The 22401-nt window shown below is 33.3% G+C and overlaps 1 protein-coding gene across 1 annotated transcript; it reads right to left on the minus strand.

The window, feature by feature from the left end:
• Positions 1-1793: 1793 nt before the first annotated feature.
• Positions 1794-3833, minus strand: LOC143910695 (venom serine carboxypeptidase-like). Its single transcript, XM_077429281.1, has 7 exons — positions 3421-3833; positions 3230-3342; positions 2973-3143; positions 2736-2903; positions 2401-2663; positions 2189-2317; positions 1794-2108 (listed from the first exon to the last, which is right to left on the minus strand). Exons 1-7 carry the CDS (start codon positions 3641-3643, stop codon positions 1949-1951), a joined length of 1227 nt encoding a protein of 408 aa, XP_077285407.1. The 5' UTR covers positions 3644-3833; the 3' UTR covers positions 1794-1948.
• Positions 3834-22401: the final 18568 nt, after the last annotated feature.

Consider the following 22401-nt stretch of genomic DNA (forward strand, 5'->3'; position numbering starts at 1 on the left):
TCGTTCCAGTAAAACCGCTGACCCGACTAACGGCAAAACACCTACTCGACGGACATATACGAGACTACAAAGACTTCATAACCCATTTACACCTGAAAATTATTAGGCCAGCCGGCAGGGGGTTGAGCGCCATTAAACATCGCGTCGGCTGACAGGCTCGTAAAATGAAAAAAAAAACCGCTAATTTAATCCTTCAGCGACCGTACTGAAAGGTGTGGATGTGATGACGACATGATCATTTTATTTTTTAAACGGGGTTAAATGGGTCAAAGCTTCATTTCATTGTGAAATTTATTTGAATAAATTTTAATATTTCATATATATTCATTCTAACTACTTACATACATACACACATATGACATATATGTATGTAGGTAGGGTTGTCAGAATTCATGCAAGTCAAACCGGGACACCCCCCCCCCCTCAAAATAAAATCAAATCAAATAATTTTTAATTGATATTAAATAATTTAATTATATTAAATACTTAAATAGGAACAAAAGCAGTCATAAAAAATTGAATTTAAAAACAATTGACAATATAATATAAACCAACGAATAGGAACAAAAGCAACCATAAACATCAAAATTAAAAAAATACAAACAAAAAAATACAATTTTTTTAATAAATAGGTTTCTAAAATCTATATTTTTTTTATAATTTTCATTAGGTTTTGCCTTTTGCAAGACTAATTTATTTGTAGTTTATATAATCATACATTTGGCAACAATTTAAATCATAATTTTCAATGCATTTTAGAATACTTTTCAACGGTATCCACAGAAAGTCTATTTCTTTCATCTGTTATCGACTTTTTTTGTTACATATTTTTTAATTCTGAGTTAAAAAGTTCTGTAGGAATTTAAAAAGTAGTAAACCGGGACATTTGGGCGTCCAGAGAGGTTTCTCGGGACACCGGGACACGAGACTTAAAACTGGTGAAAATCCCAATGAATCGGGACACCTGATAACCCTACATATATGTAGGTACAATAATGTTTTCTGAAAAGTCAACCAATCCGGAATCAATCAGTCGAAATTGCTTCACATATGTATACGAATAATAAAATCTTTAAATTTATTTATTTATTAAAAATGTAGAAAACAGATGTAGAAATGTATAAAAATAAAGAATAAATGTAACAAAATAAAATAACATCTGAGCCCGATTAAAGATAAATATAAAGCCCAAATTGCATAAAATGGTACATAGAGACAAACAAATGAAAAAGAAAAGAATAGAAATAGAAATGGATCAATCAATCAAGACTGTCCTGTCCTAATGGCAGTCCTGAATTGATGCAAGGATATACCAAATAGATCAACGTCATTCAGCTCCCGGTTAAACATATGATAAACACGCTGTAGATAGGAATGGAATATTTTAGGGAATTAGTTTTGAAAGGATTAAGTGAAAAGAGTGCAACGTGTCTAGAATACCTAACTGGGATCCTGAAACCAACCTTACTCAGGAAATCGGGACAATCAAGGAAACCATTTAGGAGCTTAAAAAGGAATGTAGCATGAGTGAGTCGTCGCCTGATATAAATATTGTTAAAGGATATTAGTTTTAAAATAGCGGAAACAGTAGTATGGGTGTAGATAGGAAAACGGTATCGTAAGGATTTGATAAATTTCAGTTGGACTTTTTCAATACAATTAATATTGGATATATTAAAAGGTGACCAGATAATCGAGGCAAATTCAAGGTGAGGCCTTACAAGGGCAAAATAAAGTAATTTAAGTACATGAGGATCATTAAAGGGTTTAGTTGAGCAGAGTACGAATCCAAGAGATTTATATGCTTTATTAGTAATGAAGGAAATATGATCAAAGCAATCGAGTTTATTGTTATTACACTAAGATCATTAATGGAAGAGGATGTATATTTAATTAAATCAATTTATTTAAATCAATTAACATTAACTTATATATGTACATATGTATTTCACTCTTCTTTTGAGTCCTTAGAAGGTTTACTTTGGAATTCGACATCATTTATAAAGGAATTGATGAGAAGACTGGATCTTCTGGGTTGATCTGTCGGCACCATATGTCCAGCGTTACGTATGAATACTTCAAAGAAATTTCCAGCCTTTTTCGTGTATCTAAAATGAAATATTCCATTGAATAAATCCAATTCAAGCTTTAAATTATTTTATTAATTAATTATAAATTAAATAAATACCCTATAACTGTATTATTCTCATACCAGGGTGTGCGACTAGCCTTCAAATATTCATCAGAACCACTCCATTTCAAACTACGATAAGTCTTCACCGATAACGGATACGCTACTATTATATCCATCTGTCCACTAAAATATACAAAATCAATACATTTTAATACATAATATATACATAAATATTTGTATGATATCAGTCAGTTCAAATCTCTCACCTATACACCATTACTTTGTAGTGTTCGAGCAGTTCTTCTAACCAAGCTTTACCACTCGTCATGAAATCTGATTGCAATTTTTTATACACTTTTCCGATTGATGTAAATTCCGTATTTCCTACGTGCAATGCCTTTCTGACTTCCGGTTTTTGTATAAATTCAGAATAAGCACCCGAAATATCAATCGGTTTCTCGTAAACGTAATTGTACAAGTTGAATATTCTTGATCGCCACAAATATGTTCCCAAAGTTGCTGAAAAGTACTACAAAGAACACAGTATAAAATAAGACGATGTTTTAAAATATTTTGATAGTACATAGTGAATAAAACGTACATCATAAGCGCCAGTATAATTTTTGTTTGCGAGTGCTACTCTGGTTTCATTTTCGAAATATCTCATGTCTGCTGCTTGATTATCATCTACCAATCCTAATTGATAAACGTACGAGCTGTAATCCATCATCGTTTCTGGATCAATGAATCCATTTCCAATGGCCAAACCCTTCAAAATGCAATTAATCAAAATAAAATCCATTCAGTATTTCTACCGCGGTCTTAATATAAAACTTACCTTGAGATTGACTTTGATATCGGCTGTTGGATTATTTTTATGAATCACATAGGCAAATGATGGTATATGTTTTCCAGCATATGATTCACCAGCTATGTATAGAGGAACTTCTTGCAATTCAGGGAATATTTGTAAAAATTGTACAATAAATGTATACAATTGCTCTCCAATCTGAAAAAAAATGTATATACATATTTTACTATAAATATTTATTTATAAAAAATGTGTTAACATAAGTATTAATACACATAACATACAATGGTTTGATTTGTGGCGTATCCTTCGTCACTCTCTGTAAAACTAAATCCAGTACCAACTGGATTGTCAATGAACAACAGCGAATTTTCCTTGTGCCATGAATGTGGATTTTCTTTATAAATCAAAGGAAAGAAAGTTTAAGTATTTTAATTAAATTTAAATGTTGTATTTCAAAATAAATAATAATCACCTATTAAATTTTCATCTTTGTCGACAGAGAACGGACCCAATTCATCAAAGAGACCAAACAAAGACGAAGCTCCTGGACCACCCTGTAGCCATATGATCAAGGGGGCTTTTTTAATATCATACTGCTCAACAGGAAAGTACCAAAACCAAAGATTTGAATTGTGCCCTTTATCGACAGTTATGTATCCAGCATGACTGGGAGTGCTCGCTGTCAAATCTTCCATGTTCACAACAGAAAGCTCTCTGGCTTTTTCCGCCTCATTGGATTTCAAATAATCAGATAGTATTAAAACTTCACCGCTATTACTTCTAAAAGGTGATTGTTTCGATGTGAAGTATCTGCTCTTTACGACTTCTTCGAATTCATTCTTTAATTTTTTAAGGGCAATATTGTCGCTTGAGCATTTCACAGACGAAATGCTGCATTTTTAAAATGAAAACATGATAATTAGTAAAATATTTAACTTCAATATTTTGAGACAAAAGAACTTACCAAATCGAAGCAAATAAGATGGATAGGAGTTGGAATATTGCAATCGAAACGTTCATGTTTATAATGCTTTTAAAATACGTTCATCCCAGAAGAAGACTACCAACAGACTAACGACAGGTATCAAACAAGCATTCTAAGGTAAACACTGGCGAACTTGAACTGGTTTGCTAGCCGCAGTTATCTATAATAAATCTTTAAACCTGTTTTTGACCAAAATTATATATGTAACTATAATATTATATATAATGCATATGTATATTACAGATACTTTGATAGAACAAAAAAAACAGTATAAACAATTTTCATAATATCATTAGTTGATTAAATCTGCATAAGAAACCACACTCCACTATTAAAACAATTAACACATCTAAATTAAATTAAAATACAATTCTATATTACTTATATCTAATGTAAAATGTATTATAGTAGTTAAAGTTAAAGTACCTGGTTAGAGTTCATTGAAATGGTCGACCGTTAGTTTATCTGCATGTAAGCATTTGCATACTCGGCGTGAGATTCCTGTTTCGCCCGTGTTTTTTTTATTCATCATAGTTTATTCAACTTGAAATTTAAATATTGATAATTATAATCACAAGTACGTGGATTGAGTATCTGGCTTGTGTGCATAATGGTTATTTTTATTGACATTTGTTTAACACTAAAGAACAAAGTGATAGTTGACAAAAAACATGCCAAAATTACTAGCTGCCAAAATCAGTCTCTGAAAATATAATATTACATATAACAAGACAAAAATTCGATTTAATATCATTTTGATGTAATTATAATAAATATAAAGAATTCAAAAAAATATTATTGATCTTATGTAAATACCTACACATACACATGTACATAGATAGTAATGAGTTTATTAAACTCGTACCCATTGTAAATGTATGTACTTTACAAATAAATAAATATTCTGGAAAACAATTTTATATTAACCACATTCTAGGCAGAACCTTAAAGATAAATGGTACAGAAAAGATTCTGATTTATTAAATAATACAAATATTGTGTAAAACCTTCTCAGTATTGACCAAAAAAGTACACATCGAAATTTTGTACGTTCATTTTTGTAAGCATACGCTTCACTAAGCCATCCTCATGGAATAATGATTAAAAAATAGAATTATAATATATTACAAACATATGTATGTGTTATTTCGGTTGATATACTATTGGCCAAATGGACAATTGGCTAACGGATATAAGGCCTACTAAATAAATAAAATAATAATCCGCAAAAAATTATATTTTTATTTCATTTTTTCACGTACATTTATAAACCGTAAATATAGTATTAGCTTATTGAATCTCAAAAAACTCTAAATTTTATATTTATAAATAATACATATTATATTAGACTAGTGACGGTCCGAAGAAATATCATCGGGTGAATTATCATCAGAGTACAATTTTAAAATTTATTTTCATATGAACAAATAACTTCTTAAAATTTAAATCTAAAAATTTTTCACCGATAATATCAAATATATCAAATATACAAATTTGACCCATCGCTATGCCGCCTCTCTCAAGTATTATGAATTTTAAAAAAATCGTTCCAAAGGGGGATAAATTGATACTTTAAATTTAAAAATAAATTGTTGCTTTTTATTATATTATTATTTTTATCATTTTTGTGTTTTTTCTAATTATCTTACTTATTTGTTTAATCTGAATATATTTATTATTATAAGTTTATTGTTGTTACAACTATAATCTAGGTTATTATTTTTATTATTAACTTAGGTACCACTATCACTGGTATTATTTTATTGTTATTTTTTGTTTTCAATGTTTAAATTTTTCTTTTTCTTTTACCTACTTATGCATATGCGAAAATTTTTAAAATGTTTTATCTTCTAATAATTATTTTTTTTATCAATTTTGTAATTAATAAAACTGTAATTTTTCCTAACAAAATAAATAAATAAACTTCAAATCTTCGACAAGTTTAACTCGTCAACACACTTGAGTTATCAGTAAGAGGCTCATAGGTTCGATACCCATCCACGGCGTAATATTTTTTCTTTGTCTTTTATATCGTATGTCATATTATGTAACTAATAGCGTTACCACAAAAAAATAAACAGAACAGTAACTAAGCTATTTTATGTATGTTCATATAAAAATATTGTAGTAGAGATACATCTATCGAAAAAGATGAATTTAATATTCAAATAGATCCTATGTAAGTTCGGTAAATGAAATATTATTTCCATAACTCAAACTTTTATAAATGTAAATTTCATATATAAAATAGCAAAATTTGAGCCGTGGACTCTTCAATTTATAAACCATCTCCCCAGTGAATATTCACTTTACATACATAGTACATATGAGGAATAAACTGGAATTAACCGTTCGCGAGATTGTCAATATACATAGGCGCAGTAAACTCGAAATTATCAATTGGCAGGGCCGTTTTTCATGTGCGACAGGATTGCGAGTCCTTAATGAACCTCCTTCGAAGGAGACATAGACGCTGTCTTATATTGCCGGCAATAAATAAGAACGCAGGCGTATGATACGAAACTGTGACCAAATTGGATTCGCATGCCACCAAACACACACACACACACACACACACACACATAACTTCCAACGACCATACTTTATGCTACCGTAATTTTTTCCTCTCGTAGACAGATGGCTACCCCACCCTTTTACTGTAGTTATCCATCGATCCGAATGAGAATTTCCCTGGGGCGATTGTCCGAGAACGACGTACGTACGTGTACGCCACTGTACACGCCGAATTCCCCAGATTCCCGCCAAATGTTCCAATCTGCTATGAAATATTTTTTAACGTCACTCTCACGTATGAAACACAGTTTTAGAATGTTACAAATTGATCCTGAGCTATTTCAACATCGATTAATTATTATTTAATAGAAATCAGTAATGAATAATTGTGATTCATTTCGCACATTAAAAGTGAGCAAAAATTTCGGTGATCACTAATTGGAAAAAAGTTTCTAAGAATAATATTTCTGTCGCAATTTTTTCTCAACGACATTTGTAAATAAGTAAACATAATTTGAGAACGAAACGAGTCTTATTGATTCCCTTACCACTTAAAATATGTACATAAAATAGCAACAAGTGATCAGTGGATTCGATCCGCTATACTGCTGGTTAGATTTCGGGGTATTTGTGACTGCAAATCGATCGTTTCTTATCAGATTTTTCCCATTTAATCTGATCATCGTTGAAAAGGTTCCTCAAAATTGGCAAAAAATCATCTTTCCTGCTGTCACAAATCTTTTGTATTTATTGTATGTAAAATTTGTAAAAATTATGTAAAAATCTAAATCCATAGATGTCTCAATGGAATAATTATGTAATTAATTAATTGTTATTACGTGTTCTTCAGCTACTCGAAATAAAGTGATTTATGTAATAATAAAATGCTGCATTTTTTGTTATTAATTGACCAGGAAGACGCATTGGGGTCTTCCTATCAAGACTTCATGGTATATATCTGTTATAAAATAAAATAAAATATATTAACGAGCAGCGTGTACTAGTGGTTAGCATATTATGCTTTCGAGTGGTCACGGTTCGATTCCTACTGGTAGCTGTTGGACAGGCCTTATTTTGTAACTCCAGGTCGATCGTTTCCTTTCGGAGTTTGCCAATCTGATTTTCATTGAAACGGTTCCTGTAAATTGGCATCTCCTTTCCAATCCCTCTTGTAAATCTCAAATTAGTCAGCATCTTGAGGTTTGCTAATTTCAATAATAAAATGCTGTAAAATTTTCTCCATAGATGTCACTGTGGATGATGTTTGTATGAATTCGCATTGTATATAATGCTTGTATTAATTTTATTGTATCTGTATTAGTACAATAAAATAAATATTAGTTCGATTGAAATAAAATAAATATTATCTAACGAAACATTTTACATAGATTTTTTGTGAATATGATTCTAAATAGCAGTTGTCGGAAAAATCTTTGTTCCATGAAAATTCTCAGTCTATCCTAATCCGAAACTCTATAAAAGAACTATGTATGTATCTGCCGAAAAATCACGATGTGAATTTAGACACTTCAATTGTTATTATAATGCATAGTAAACGAAGAGTGTTGGCATTCGCGGCACGAAAGTGCGACTTCGCATCACAACAAAACCCCAAAAGAATATAAAGGGAGCAAAAAAGAAAAAGAAGTTGAGGAGAATCTAAATGTGTAAATCCTGTCACACCCTTCCCCTATATACTGTGTGTATAAATATACGCGGGTAGAGCCGCAATCTGATTATTACTTATTCACGACTTCGAAACACTATTTGGCAGAAGGAAAACCTGCAGAGACGACCGAGTGAAACTTCTAAGGACTTTTTGTTTCGGCGCAATGGTAAAGAGTTTGCGCATAGAAACGTACAATTTATCTGCACATTATTCCGCGCTTACTATACATAAAGTATGAAGATGGCAATTAAAAATTTACAGTAACACTCGAGCAGTTGCCTCCGAGAGATTTCTATTCACCCCTATAAATAGTTTAAGAAAATTATCTATGAAAGCGTGTTGCAACTCACAGTCGATTCGTTGATATTATAAATAAATGGTTGTATTCTACGTAATTAAATTATATTAAAAAGTTCATATTACTTCAATGTTCTCTAACAGCATTTAAATCATTACAATAGAAAAGCAATTGTTTAATTTTATTCACCCGTACTATAAATACATATGTATTATATGTAGTAATGAAACCTAGAGATTTTAATTTGTGTCCGCCAGTTCGATGGTGAAATATGTATAATCGAAATAAACACGTTTAGGAATCCAAACACTTTGCCACTAGCCTGTAGCCTTATATTATATTTAAAGATTTTTTTGCCACAGTATATTTACAGTTTCATAGCAAATTTCAGCATATCTCTTTTATATAAATCGTCAAATTTCACGATGCTGAAAAACTGATGATATTTATGGAGAAATTTTCAGTATTTTTCAGTATTTGTACGAATCATCGAGAAATTCGAGATGCTGAAAACTCAAAAATTGCTAGAAATGGGTAAAGGTTGCCAATTTATTGGAACTGTTTCAATTAAAATCAGATAAATTGGCAAACTCTGATAGGAAACGATCGACCTGGAGTCCCAAACCAAGATATGGCCAACAGCAAGCAACAAGTGGGACTTGAACCCGTGACCACTATATTCGATAGCATTACATGCTATCATGAAACAGACCTGTACTGGAAGTACTTGCTGACAAAACCGCTAGCTTCTGAAAATTTAAAATGTTTTTAAAACGTAGATAAGGAAAACATCAAAGAGTGGCTCAATGATTTATTGTGATTTAAGTGATCCAAGTTTTAAACGCATAGATGATGCAGATATCGTTTCTTTTGTTTATCAAGAGGAAGAAAATGAGAGTGAGACTACAAGTAAAGAAGATACCAATGGTTACATAAGTCATAAAACGGTAAAACACTAGTACTAACTACTAACGGGCACTTATCTGCTTAACTCTGAACGTTTTTCTTAATAAATAATGAGTATTAAAATTCAGAAACAAAAATTTGTGTTGTAAATATGATATTATATTCGAAACCAAGTCAATATTTGATGATTCGGATTATTCGTGTTTTTCAATTATTCGTGCCCTTCTTCCCCAGTATTACCCCGGATAATCGAGAGCGGACTGTATATATATATTTAGCACACAAAGACATAAACAATACTGAGTGATCCTAAGCACGCAAACTAATGAAAATCGTTACACAAAAAGAGAAATAAAACGCGGCAGCTCGCGTATTATCGTACGCACAGCTTTTCCGAACGTAAACTCCGGTAAGAGCCTCCGGGGAAATCTGTCGAGGAAGAAAATAACAGTTTTCGATCTTTGCGATAGATTTCCGACCCTTCTAATACCCACTAATCAAATCGTATCGCAAAATAATAGCCGTCGATAATAAAATATATCGGCCGACGCAAGCACACATTACGCGTGTACGCACGTTTCGAATTTTTAACACATGTCGATCAATGGCCCGAATACATTTTCAATCAACAGCCTCGCTCGGTTCCGATTAATTAATCCTTTGTTTTCGAGCCGACTCCGCGAGATGTTTCTCGCCCATATTGGAACGATTTTTCGACCGAATGATGGATTGCGTGCGCCCGAGATTAATTAAATATAATAAGTTTCGTTTCGATCGGCGTCGGTTCTAATTAAGTATTAATAATTAAAGTGGCTCAGAGGGCGGGTGCCTGAAGTTCGTTTGAAAATTTCACATGAGCGCTTTTTGATTAGAGCAGTTAGCGCGCTCTCGAATCAATCAAGATACGTCAAATTTACCCCCTTACATGCTTCGGGCGAGCTCGAGTGTGTTGTTTCTCGAATTTGTCGATTGAACGCATCCAGAATCGTGTCAAAAGCAAAATTAAGTAAAAATTATTGATGATACGATGAAGTTGTCAGCAAAAAGTTGCCCCAATACGTTTCTATGACATGTACCTACATAAATACATGCATACATACTGTTCGAGACAAAAGTCAACTATTTGCTAAGCTTTAATCCCATCCCGTCCCGTTGCCCGTCGTCAATTAAAGTCATTAAGAGGTCTGGACAGCAGCGCCTTGTCCATACAAACTGTTGCATTCGTGGGTGATGTGTATTTTGTTGTTATTAATATTTCCGCTGCCACCAAGCGTTTTTGCGGAACGCTACTCCGTAAATAAAACTCACTTTATTTTATAAGATGATTATCTTCTTTAATAGTAGTAAGTATACACGAGATTAATGTACAAGTTTGTATTACACGTTACTAGTTAGTAGTTACTAGTTAGGCTGTCTAATCGCAAGTCACTGATTAGTAAGAGTGTTTGATCGCAAGTTACTAGTTAGAGTGTTTGATCGCAAGTTACTAGTTAGAGTGTTTGATCGCAAGTCACTAGTTAGAGTGTTTGATCGCAAGTCACTAGTTAGAGTGTTTGATCGCAAGTCAGACGGTTTGATCGCAAGTGTTCTTCCATATGTTTAACATCAGTATATATTCAATAGGGGTAACAATTTGAACCAATCATAATTCGTGAGAAAATAATATTTTAGAGGGGAACTCGAGTTAATTAAAACAATATCTTAAGAATTTAATACTTTGACCCTTGAGTGTATCGAGAAATGGTTTACACACAATTAGTTACACAATTAGCTACTCAGATTTAAAAGGGTTTTTGAGGGAATACGATTCGAGTCGAGTCGTGTGAAAAATGCTGGTAAACTAATTAAAGACAATATTTTAGTGTTTGCATATGTATCCCTTTAGGGTAGATTTCACACAATTCGTCGTGCGGATTAAGAGTCGTGGGAATAATGCAGAAAAGCGATAAAGTTAATTAAAAACGATATTTTTAGTGTTAACATATGTGTCTTGAATGTATCGAGAAATGGCTGAGTAGATGCACGCAATTTGTTGTGCAGGTTTAAGAAGGGCTTTGATATTTGGGGGAAACATAATTCGTCTCGCAGATTGATTTTTTGTGACAAATACAATTTGTCACACTGATTAAAGGGTCGTGGGAATAATGCAGAAAAGCAATAAAGTTAATTAAAACAAATAAAGACTTATGTAGACGTAACAAAACGTACTATATTTCTCCCTTCCTCAATTATGGCACTAGAGAAATTATTTTTTAATATGCTATGGATATCCACCATTGGGGTGCATCTATTGTTTTATTTTTTTGATTAATTATTTTTTATAGGAGCTAGGAGCCGCCAAACATCTATAAAATCGTCTCTTTTTTACACCCACGAAACGAGTCCAGTGTGCTTATTTAACGGTCGATTTTAAAAAAAATACGCCGATAGATGCACAGAAAGTATCTTTCTCATACCGATGATGAATTTTTTTTAAAAATTGGTCCAGTTTTGGAGAAGAAAATAGGAGAATACGAAACCTCGATTTTGTCAATTTAAAATACGTTTTATCTGGTCGAAGTGCAACTGTCGCATTCACTCAATATATGTATATATTGATATATCTTGTCGCATTCACTCAATATACATATACATACACTCAATATATATATCGAAGAAAGGAACGGTAACAAAATTAAGGTTTCGGGTGTACAGCCCTCTTAAACCATATACGAATTATCTTGTAATTACTAGCTTTTTTTGGGCCTAGCAACATTGGCAAATGGTAGTAAGTACTTTAACGACAACGACCAACCAGTCGGTGTCTCGCTTGCACCAGGAAAAGACTGTTACGAATATTTTCCTTGCCATTAATGGCGCACGTGCACATTATATTTATACGCAATAAACTTTCTTCAAACCACTTGTGATCTTCTTCATTGCCAACCATGAGATCACCACTATCCACAACCAACTTACACTATACCACGAAACGACACCTTATCACCACGACTTGGATTGCGGTCACATAACACGTGGTGACCATGCTGCAATCGGCGTAAGGATCGAGCTACCACAACCCCATTGAAGGACGCAACTCTTCATCTGCATCACACGCGTGCATCTCGTGAGACGGAGAACGCTTCATGAACGTTCCCTAGAGATCTAACGTTCGATGGAGAGGTTTTAGAAAGAGTGAAAAGATTTAAATACCTGGGTACCTGGCTGAATGAAGAGATGGACACAGATGAAGATCTAAGAATCCGCATCGAGATGGCTAGAACAGCATTTATCAAAATGAAGACGGCGCTTACAAACAAGCATCTCAATCTTCGTACGCGTTTGAGATTCGCGAAGAGCTACGTCTGGACAGTGTTACTTCATGGATGTGAAACGTGGACTCTGAAGACCAGGATGATTATCCACATTGAAGCTTTTGAGATGTGGGTCTACAGGCGTATGCTGAAAATTCCGTGGACCAAAAAAATATCAAATGAAGCTGTATATTTAATCTCCATAGTTCTTTATCAACGCTAAATAAAATAAAATTATATCGCGCGCTCATATTACCATTATTAACCTATGCTTCACCTGTATTGAATAACGCCTCGAATACTAACCTTTCCAAGCTCCAAGTAATACAAAATAAATCCCTAAAAATAATTTATAATATACCCATATATACTAACCTGAAAAAACTGCATGCCATATATAATATTCCGTTTGTTACAGACATTACTAACAAACTAACCAGTAGATTCTATGACAGAATCACTAATAACCATACTAACACACTTGTGAAGAGTCTCGGTGATTACAACAAAATGTCTATACCCTTCAGGTATAAACACAGATTACCTAAACACAATCTGCTTTAGGTCATCGACTTTAGAGAGTCTTTAATTAATATTATGTATTAGATGTATTATGAACATTTATAAGGATTGTAAATAGGTTTTTGAGCTCTTTTTCCTATTATGCTTTAGATTAACATTAGAATAATATAATACTGTGATTAATAACCAAATTAAATTAAATTGTAAAATAGAAAATGATCAGTAGATCAGTAGCTATTAAAATAGATATAAGATGTATTGTGAACATAATTTCGTAATAATAAAAAGCATTTAAAAATCAAAAAAAAAAAAAATGAAGCTGTCCTCGGCACGATAGGGAGGGCCAGGGAACTTGTTTCTGTCAATATTCTGCACTTTCAGGTTTAGCACCATTATTAAATCTTTTATAATGCAACAGTATTCATATTTAAATGATATTTATTTATTCTCATTTTCTCAAATTCGAATTTATACCGAAATCCTAGCATATCGTAAACAATAAAGATATGGCCCATTTGAACTCGCACCGACTACTGCAGGACTATTCTGACTCTTATCGTGTTTTATTGCCAGAAAGCGGCAGCAAATGGGTTAACCGCTCCATAAACGATGATGAGAGAGATATTCGCGTTTTTCACCGACTGAAATTTAATCTCGCGAAATTATCGCCGAATTAAACGATCGCGCATTCCTACACCGTTCAATTTGTTCACAACATTTTAAAACCAGCGCTTTCTCAGAAACAAACTGATCTTATAGAATTTGAAACGTTTCGATAATAAACAAATCGTTTTGCCGTTGAATTATATTAATTCGCGAAGGCAATCGAAATACGAAAATATATACATATGTACATACATACATACAGATATTATGTTGTCTTTAAAATCAATATAAATTCGAAATTATTCCTAACACGACAATAATTCTCATATTGTTGTATATTGAAAGAATGGTACTTTAAAACAAAAAATATTAGGAAGGCTGACAACTTACAGTCAGTCATCAGAATTACATCAAATTATAAAAAAAAAATATGAAATTTTGTATTACATAACATAAATGACTGAAATAAACGAAACTATTGTCAATTCCAATGATGTTCACCAATCAAACGTACAAGTTGATGACATCGATGAGATAAATTCTCATCACTATCCTTTGGTTTATTTTGTTGACATAGATCTATATACTGTCAATTTCTAGGGGTTTTTTGTATTTTAAAGGATTAGGACAGTAATGATGGTTCAGTCAACATCCCAATCAATATTTATTTTTATTTAAAGTTTTAAATTTCTGAATAAAAGAGATACTTTAACGCGGAATCCTTATATTATATTTTAAAATATACTTTTACTTACATTAATAAATTCGATGAGCAGTTTAATATTAGAACGATGAACTTAAGAGATGCGTAGAACTATTTATAATTTACTGCACTGATTGACACGGTCTTACTTCGCATGCTAAGACTATTAAGAGTTTAGTTGTCACTGACTGTCGCATCAAAGTGTGGTTTATATGTATAGTCGATTCTTATCGACTTGTTACAAATATGTTATTACTTTGATATTCACATAACCAGTAGCATGGATTAGGGGTTAGAATATAATGCTTTCGAATATATGTATGTAGTAGTCACGGCATACTGCTGGCTCCCGTGACTACTATTACAAATCTGTGGTTGATTTGCTTCTTCACCTTCATTGTCATTCATTTTTTACATACCTCCTTTACGTTTCACATGGCTTTCGTGTCAGTGGTCATTTTTATCTCTTATCCGATCGTTTTCATACTTTGCCATATTGCTCATTTTGGTCATCAATATACGTAAATGTATCGTCTGCCATTACGTTGGAGATAAAATATCGTATACAATGCGTAACAAATATCGAGAATCTCGGATACGGTGACGTTTATGACGGTACGTATGGCTACCATAATCTATCTTCAACCTTTTCGCCTTGATATGCTATTTCAGATTTTAATTGTTTAAACGCCTATAATTCACTCTTTATTTTATAAAATTTGCTCTATAGGTTCTCGTTATCTCTAATATTTAAATATTTATAGTTTCTCATATGTATATATAAATTTCAAATTTGGAGTCTAACTTCATGTAATGTAATACACGATATATATTGATTTTTGGCCAAATATGTCAAACCTGACATTTCACTGTATATCTCCTCAGTCGGTTTTATCTGCGAGATAAGTATTCAATAAGAAGTTATGTTGTATCTAATTGTTAATATGATTTACAATAAGCTTACATACATTTAGTTTTTTTACAATAAGCTTACATACATACATCACATACAATTATTTTTAGTTATCAGCTGATTTTTATTAATTTTATCTATTTATGTAACTCTTTATTTATAGCTTTGGACCATTGTGGCATTACAGGAAGAACCTAATGCGCCACAATGGCCTACATTTGAAAAATATTAATAAAGTAAAATACATAAAATAAAATGAAAAAAGAGTAAAAGCAGAAAAACATGATAAAAAAACAAAAGAAAAATAATACATATACATAAAAAATAAACAAAGGTGAAAAAATCAAATAAAATCCTCAAATCCCCATGGTTTCAAATTGAACAAAAGAAAAATATCGTTTATAATAAAAACGGACTGTTGGTAAATATGTATGTATATAAATATATGACACTCTGGGCTTCGGGGGTGCAGGCGCTGGGGACAAAGCCCCCAGGGTGCCAGAGGCGTCGGGGCCGCAGGGGGGCGAAGCCCCCAGGGCGTTGGTGATGCACAAAATTTATCACTTCGTAATTCGTAATTTATAATTCGTGCATCAATTTCTTTCTGAAACCAGCCGTTTCGCTGTCGATTCTGGATTCTAGAGGTGTACACACACACACATTCATTCATAATTTCGAACGGGTTAGATTGCTAAGTGTAAAATGTGCCACTTTTTATTACGATTAATATTACGTGCGCGTGTGCCTATACATTACCTTAAATTATCTATACTTATACGTACGAGTATATAACATATAACTTTATTTTTATTCATGTTTTAATTCCTTTGTGAAACCACCCGTTGAAATCATCGGGCAAAACACTAGTTATATATGAAATGTACATAAGGAAAAAAAACAATAAAAATAAATCACACTGAGGCCTAAATTGAAGAGATTAGATTATTCCACTCATATATCACATTTAAATTAAGAAAATAATGATGAGCGCATCTTACCAGATACATATACCAGCAGCATAGCCCAGTCATTAAGCTTCTGCTTAGCGTCAAGAAGGCGCCGGGTTCAATCCCTGAATGAAAATGAATTTTTCAAAGTATGTTGTTGGTCAGACCTGGATTTGTGCCTATCAGAGTTTGCCAATATTCTCTGATTTTATCGTTGAAACGGTTCCCGGAAAAAAATTGGCTAAAAATCATTCCTACCTACTATGTCACCACTATTTGAAGTTTGATGTACAATAAATTTTATGTACAATTCATAGATGTCTCGTTTTTTTGTATCTCGCAATTCAACGACTTGTAATAAAAATGCTGCATTTGTATTTGTAATTGTAATTTGTAATTGGTCAGGAAGGCGCATTGGGATTTACCTGTAAGGTCTTCCTGGTATATATGTAAATAAATAAATAAATAAATATGTTAAAATAATTTCCGATAATCTACGCTCACCAAGGTGGAAAATATCGCATTCAGACACAGCAGCAACGATTTCATTGACAAGTTAAATCGTTCTTTATTTTAATGTTTTTGTAATTTTTCTTTTTTGTTTGATTTATATTACCATGTCCTGCTCACTGTACATGGAATATAATATTTTCATTTATATTTTTTGTCTCACTGCTTGTGCTTCTTTTTTATATTATATTTTATTCTGCATGTGTGCCAATTTAAATTAAATAAAATAAACATACGTAGTTGCACGTTCGAACGTTAGTCAAAATGAAAGTACCCAGGTGGTCACGTAGGGGTAGGAAAAGTGCTGGTAAACAGTTCGGGATTTATCCAGGCGACATCCATACTAATTAGCAAAGTTTTAATAGGACGCACTTGGGTATACAAACATACATATGTACATACTCGATTGCACTCGCAGCGAAGCCTAATATGTATTCGGGGTTTCCGGTGGCGGTCGGCCGTTACGGCGGCCGTTATAACGCCGTTATCGTTTGGCTTATGAGCGGAAATGGCCGATAGCGGATCTCAGACGCATCTGCCAGCGCCGTTACGACGACGACCTGCATTCACCGTACTATCGCCTTCCTTGGAAAACCTCGGCTTTTCCTCGCCCAACACCTGCCGATAAGAAAAGCCTATATCCACTTTCCCCCCCCCCCCTCTCCATTCTAAAATTCGTCATTTGCGACGAAATTTATGCGAACCGTTAGATGCGATACCGCCCGGAAAATTCTACATAATCACTAATTCAAACTAAATTCACTAATCTTAACAATTTCTATGTTTGACTTATTTAATATTAATGCTATACAAGCTAGAGTAATTATTGCAAATTTGTTTTTCGATGATTAATTTTAGTGAAAATTTACGATTGTGATTATGAATTTTTATTTTGATGTATTTATTTTGTCTTTTTGTTTTTTGTTATATATTATATTTTTTTTATTATTTCATAATTTTTATCATATTATTATTCTTATTATTTTGATATTTTTATTATACTGTTATTTCTATTTTTTTTCTTTTTTTGTTTTCTTTAACTATCTTACTCTATTATCATTTTTGTTTCTTATTTTAAATGTTTGAGCTTTTCTTTTTTTTACCTATATGTGAAAATTATTAATGGTTTACTTAACATAATTATATTTTTTTTACTATCAATCTATGTAACTTAATAAACTGTAAATTTTCCAAATAAATAAATAAATAACACAAGTGAAAATATTTTCCGAATAGAATGTTGTCGATTTTTTATGTATCCTTAAGTCACCTGTACACCTGTAAAGAGTTTAGTTTTTTACTAGCCTCTTCTTACTTCACTTTCGATTTTGTCGTATGACGACATTTGGGTTATTTTCCACACTCTTCAGATTGTTTTCAAACTTTGCCATTTTGCTCGGTTTGGTCATCAATATATGTATGTGGAAATCAAGTCCGAGGGTGAAAATTAATCGTAATAGACGATTTAAAATACTACATAATCTTTCTCGGTAACGTCTATTGTCCACATTGCCGTGTTTGTCAACACTGTTCCGATCATTTTACCCTTCTCGCTATGTCAGATTTTAATTTTTTATATAAACGCCTATAACTTTTTCTTTTTGCACTCTATATTTTATAAAATTTGCTTTATAAGTTCTCATTATCTCTCATATATGTATGTATATGTATATATTTTTTGTTTTTTTTCTCTTATATATTGATGATTTTCGTATATAATCTCGTGGAGCGAAAAGCGTCTAAATGTTGTCTTATGGCCAATTGTGTCAGATTTGACATTTGGCGGTTGACGTCTTTTTGAATGGGGGTGAGTTTCAAGTTGTAAATAGCTACTGTATGGTCTGTACCGATCGATAAATGGGACTAAAACTATTTCAGATACATCTTATCTTACCGGTGTGTATAGTTTTAGATTTTAATTGTTTAAACGTCTATAACATTTTCTTTTTTCACTCTTTTTATTTTTCTCAGTATGAAGACAGCTATTAAATTTTAGTATATTAATAAACTCTTCGTATACTTCAAGTCGGCGATTATTAGAGTGGTTCTAGATAAATTGCTCACAACGAGATTTCCAAAATGCAAGATAAAATTAAATTAAAAAAACAGGTATATATTTAATATGAATACATACATATGTGGAGTTCGGTCTTTCGTGTCATGCGGGGAAGACGTGCTTCTGCGTTCTTCCCGCTATTACTCGCTTAAACCCGGCTATTGCACGAAATTTAATCTAAAAATTTAACCATCTAATCACTTATTTTACTAATTGCATCCTAGTATAATTTAAGTGTAAAAATAAACAGACGATCGGCCGTTAACAGCGTTTTTAATATCAGTGATTGCGAAAAATTTTGTGTTAATTTTGTGTCAGTTACAAAAGCGTATACGAACGAGATACATCTCCCTACCTGAATACAAAAAAAAAATAAGGGTCGCCAGTCAAAATTCGGTCCCACAGAAGCAATAAATCTTCCACATAATTGCTTTCAGACAAAAATTTTTAACGAACTTTACTTAATAGAATAATAGCAAACAGAAACGGTGTTTCCCAACTGTCTAATAGTTCTTTTTCATATTTAATTTATATTAAAGTAATTCGTGTAATTTTATATTCTTTACTAAATTTATTATTAAAATATTAAATTGCAAACCGCACTCACATATATAAATCCGTTGTCTCCAAAGAGGCGTCTCACGATAAAGATCTGTAAAAAAGTAGTATAACAATTGCTAATCTATTATTATCATAACTAACTACTTTCACTTACAAAGTAACCCTGTTAAATGGCATGTAATAACTCATAAGTGATCCAAGTGATACCTAGGATGACTATCTGTCAAAGCTGACCACAGAGAAGAGTCTATGGCGGTAAGAACTCACTCCTTGAATGGAAATCTCTCTCAAGTACCGCCTTTTTCTCAACACATCTTGGATAAATGCGAGAAAAATAATATCCAAACCTCCAACAAGGTAAGAGTGACGATGGATGATAGCTTAGCTAATAGAAACCTGTATTTAGCCACGTACAATGTAAGAACGTTATCGAGTGAAGGAAGTGTGCTTGCATTAGAGAATGAATTAGAAAATATCAAATGGGATATAATAGGACTTAGTGAAGTAAGACGAAAACAGCAAAACCAAATAATCCTAAAAAGTGGTAACTGTCTCTACTGGAGAGGGCTACCAAATGGTAGAATAGGAGGAGTAGGGTTTCTTATCAATAAGAGAATAGAAAGAAATATTATAGAAATAAGCGACATATCGGAACGTATATGCTATATAGTATTAAGAATCTCGAGCAGGTACACTTGTCAAATCTTCCAAGTGTACGCCCCCACATCTAGCCACCCAGACGAGGAAATAGAAGACTTCTACGAAAAAATACAGGACGCATACGATAATAGCCGTCACCACTTTAAAATAATCATGGGCGACTTTAACGCAAAAATAGGACAAAAGGCAAATACTGAAAGAGCAGTAGGCAATTTTGGTACCGGCCAAAGAAACGACAGAGGCGATCGCCTCATAGAATTCGCAGAACACAACAGGCTCTTTATCACTAATTCATTTTTCAGGAAAAACACCAACAATAAGTGGACTTGGGAGAGTCCTAAAGGAGACAGAAACGAGATCGATTTCATCCTAACAAATGCCCTGCACTCCGTTAAAGACGTTAGTGTTTTAAGTAAAGTAGATATAGGTAGCGATCACAGATTAGTCCGTGCCAAGATGGCCATTAATATAAATTGCGAACGTAGGAAATTGATAAAAGGATGCAGTAACTCTCCAGATTTCGCTCAACTAAGGTCTAGGAAAAAGGAATTCGAACTCGAACTTGGAAATCGATACGGGAAATTAAACCCAGAAGCAGACATCGAGGAATTGAACACTGTAATTAGTTCGGTTCTAACCTCAACAGGTAAGAAATTAGGTGGATTCAGGAAACAGATTAAACTAAGCAAAATTTCAGCGGAAACAAAAAACCTAATTAAGCATAAAAGGAATTTAGATAGGGATAATAATAAGCAAGAATACAATCTAGTAAATAAGGAAATTAAAAAGAGAATAGTCAGGGATGTCAGGGATTTTAACAGCAAGCTAATAGAAAATACCATTAAGAATAACCGTAGCCTGAAAAAGTGCAAACAGGATCTTTTCTTAGGCAAAAACCAAATGATCGCAATCAGATCAGAGAGCGGAGTAATAATTAGGAATAGAGAAGAAATCATAGACAGAGTTTACACGTTCTATGCAAAACTATACGAGAACGACAACGGCCAATTCCCCGCTCTGGAATCGACACACGGCCAAAGGGTTCCTGCAGTATTGCCTAGCGAAGTAGAGGCCGCGCTAAAAACTGCAAAGAACGGTAAAACCCCAGGGGAAGATAATATTCCCATTGACTTACTAAAATGTGGCGGCCCCCCCCTAATTAATATCTTAGCTAGGCTTTTCAGCAAATGCATCCAGAACCAAGTTATACCAGAAGGATGGAATAACGCAACTATCATTTTAATACACAAAAAAGGCGACAAAAGCGATATCAAGAACTACCGACCCATTAGTCTACTTTCAGCGGTCTACAAGCTCTTCACGAAGGTTATTACAGAAAGGCTGAAGAATATCCTCGACGAGAACCAACCTATAGAGCAGGCAGGGTTTAGGGCAAATTTCAGCACAATGGACCACCTCCAAGTAGTTGGCGAACTAATCGAGCGCGCCAACGAATATCAACGGCCATTGTGCCTAGGTTTCGTCGATTATGAGAAAGCCTTCGATACAGTTAGTCATAATGCAGTACTTAACGCTCTAAAAACACAGGGAGTGCCGGAACCCTATGTGGGACTGTTAGCTGCAATATATAAGAATGCCACAGCTTCGGTTAAAATTTTTTCAGGTACAGATAGATTTAGCATAGGAAAAGGAGTAAGACAAGGAGATACAATCTCGCCCAAGTTATTCAATGCGGTGCTTGAGGGAGTTTTCAGGAAATTGGATTGGGATACAGCCGGAGTAAGCATCAATGGTCGCTTTTTGAGTCACCTTCGGTTCGCAGACGATATAGTTTTAGTAGCTCGTGATTCAGCTGACCTACTTATCAGACTAACACAGCTGGACAGGGAAAGTAGAAAAGTAGGATTAAAAATTAACGTAGATAAGACTAAACTAATGTTCAATAGTTATTGCATGCCTGATAGCATCCCCTTAGATGATAAACCAGTAGAAGTAGTAAATAATTATTTATATTTAGGTCAAATAATTGACATGTCTGGTAGTAAAAATGAAGAGATAAAGAGACGTATGAAATTAGGGTGGAGTGCATTTGGACGGATGAATGCTGTTTTTAAATCAAAAATGCCACTCTGCCTGAAGAAAAGGATCTTTGATCAATGCGTTTTGCCAGTGATGACGTATGGATGTGAAACTTGGACACTGAACGCCAAGATGCAAAATAAAATCCAATGCACTCAAAGAAGTATGGAACGCTGTATGCTTGGCATAACGAGGAAAGACAGGAAGCGGAACACGTGGGTGAGAAATATGACAAGGGTAGTGGACATAGTGGATAGAGTGAAGAGATTG

This window comes from Arctopsyche grandis, chromosome 4 (genome assembly GCF_051622035.1).
Source record: "Arctopsyche grandis isolate Sample6627 chromosome 4, ASM5162203v2, whole genome shotgun sequence".
NCBI classification, from domain to species: Eukaryota; Metazoa; Arthropoda; class Insecta; order Trichoptera; family Hydropsychidae; genus Arctopsyche; species Arctopsyche grandis.

Bases quoted from the DNA above. Each gene is read 5' to 3' on its own strand.
- LOC143910695 (XM_077429281.1), bottom strand. From the start codon at position 3,643: ATGGAAGATTTGACAGCGAGCACTCCCAGTCATGCTGGATACATAACT. The intron at 3,343-3,420 runs GTGATTATTATT...TGATTTATAAAG, and splicing joins CAAAGATGAAAATTTAATAG to AAAATCCACATTCATGGCAC. The intron at 2,109-2,188 runs GTATTTATTTAA...ATTTCATTTTAG, and splicing joins GAGAATAATACAGTTATAGG to ATACACGAAAAAGGCTGGAA.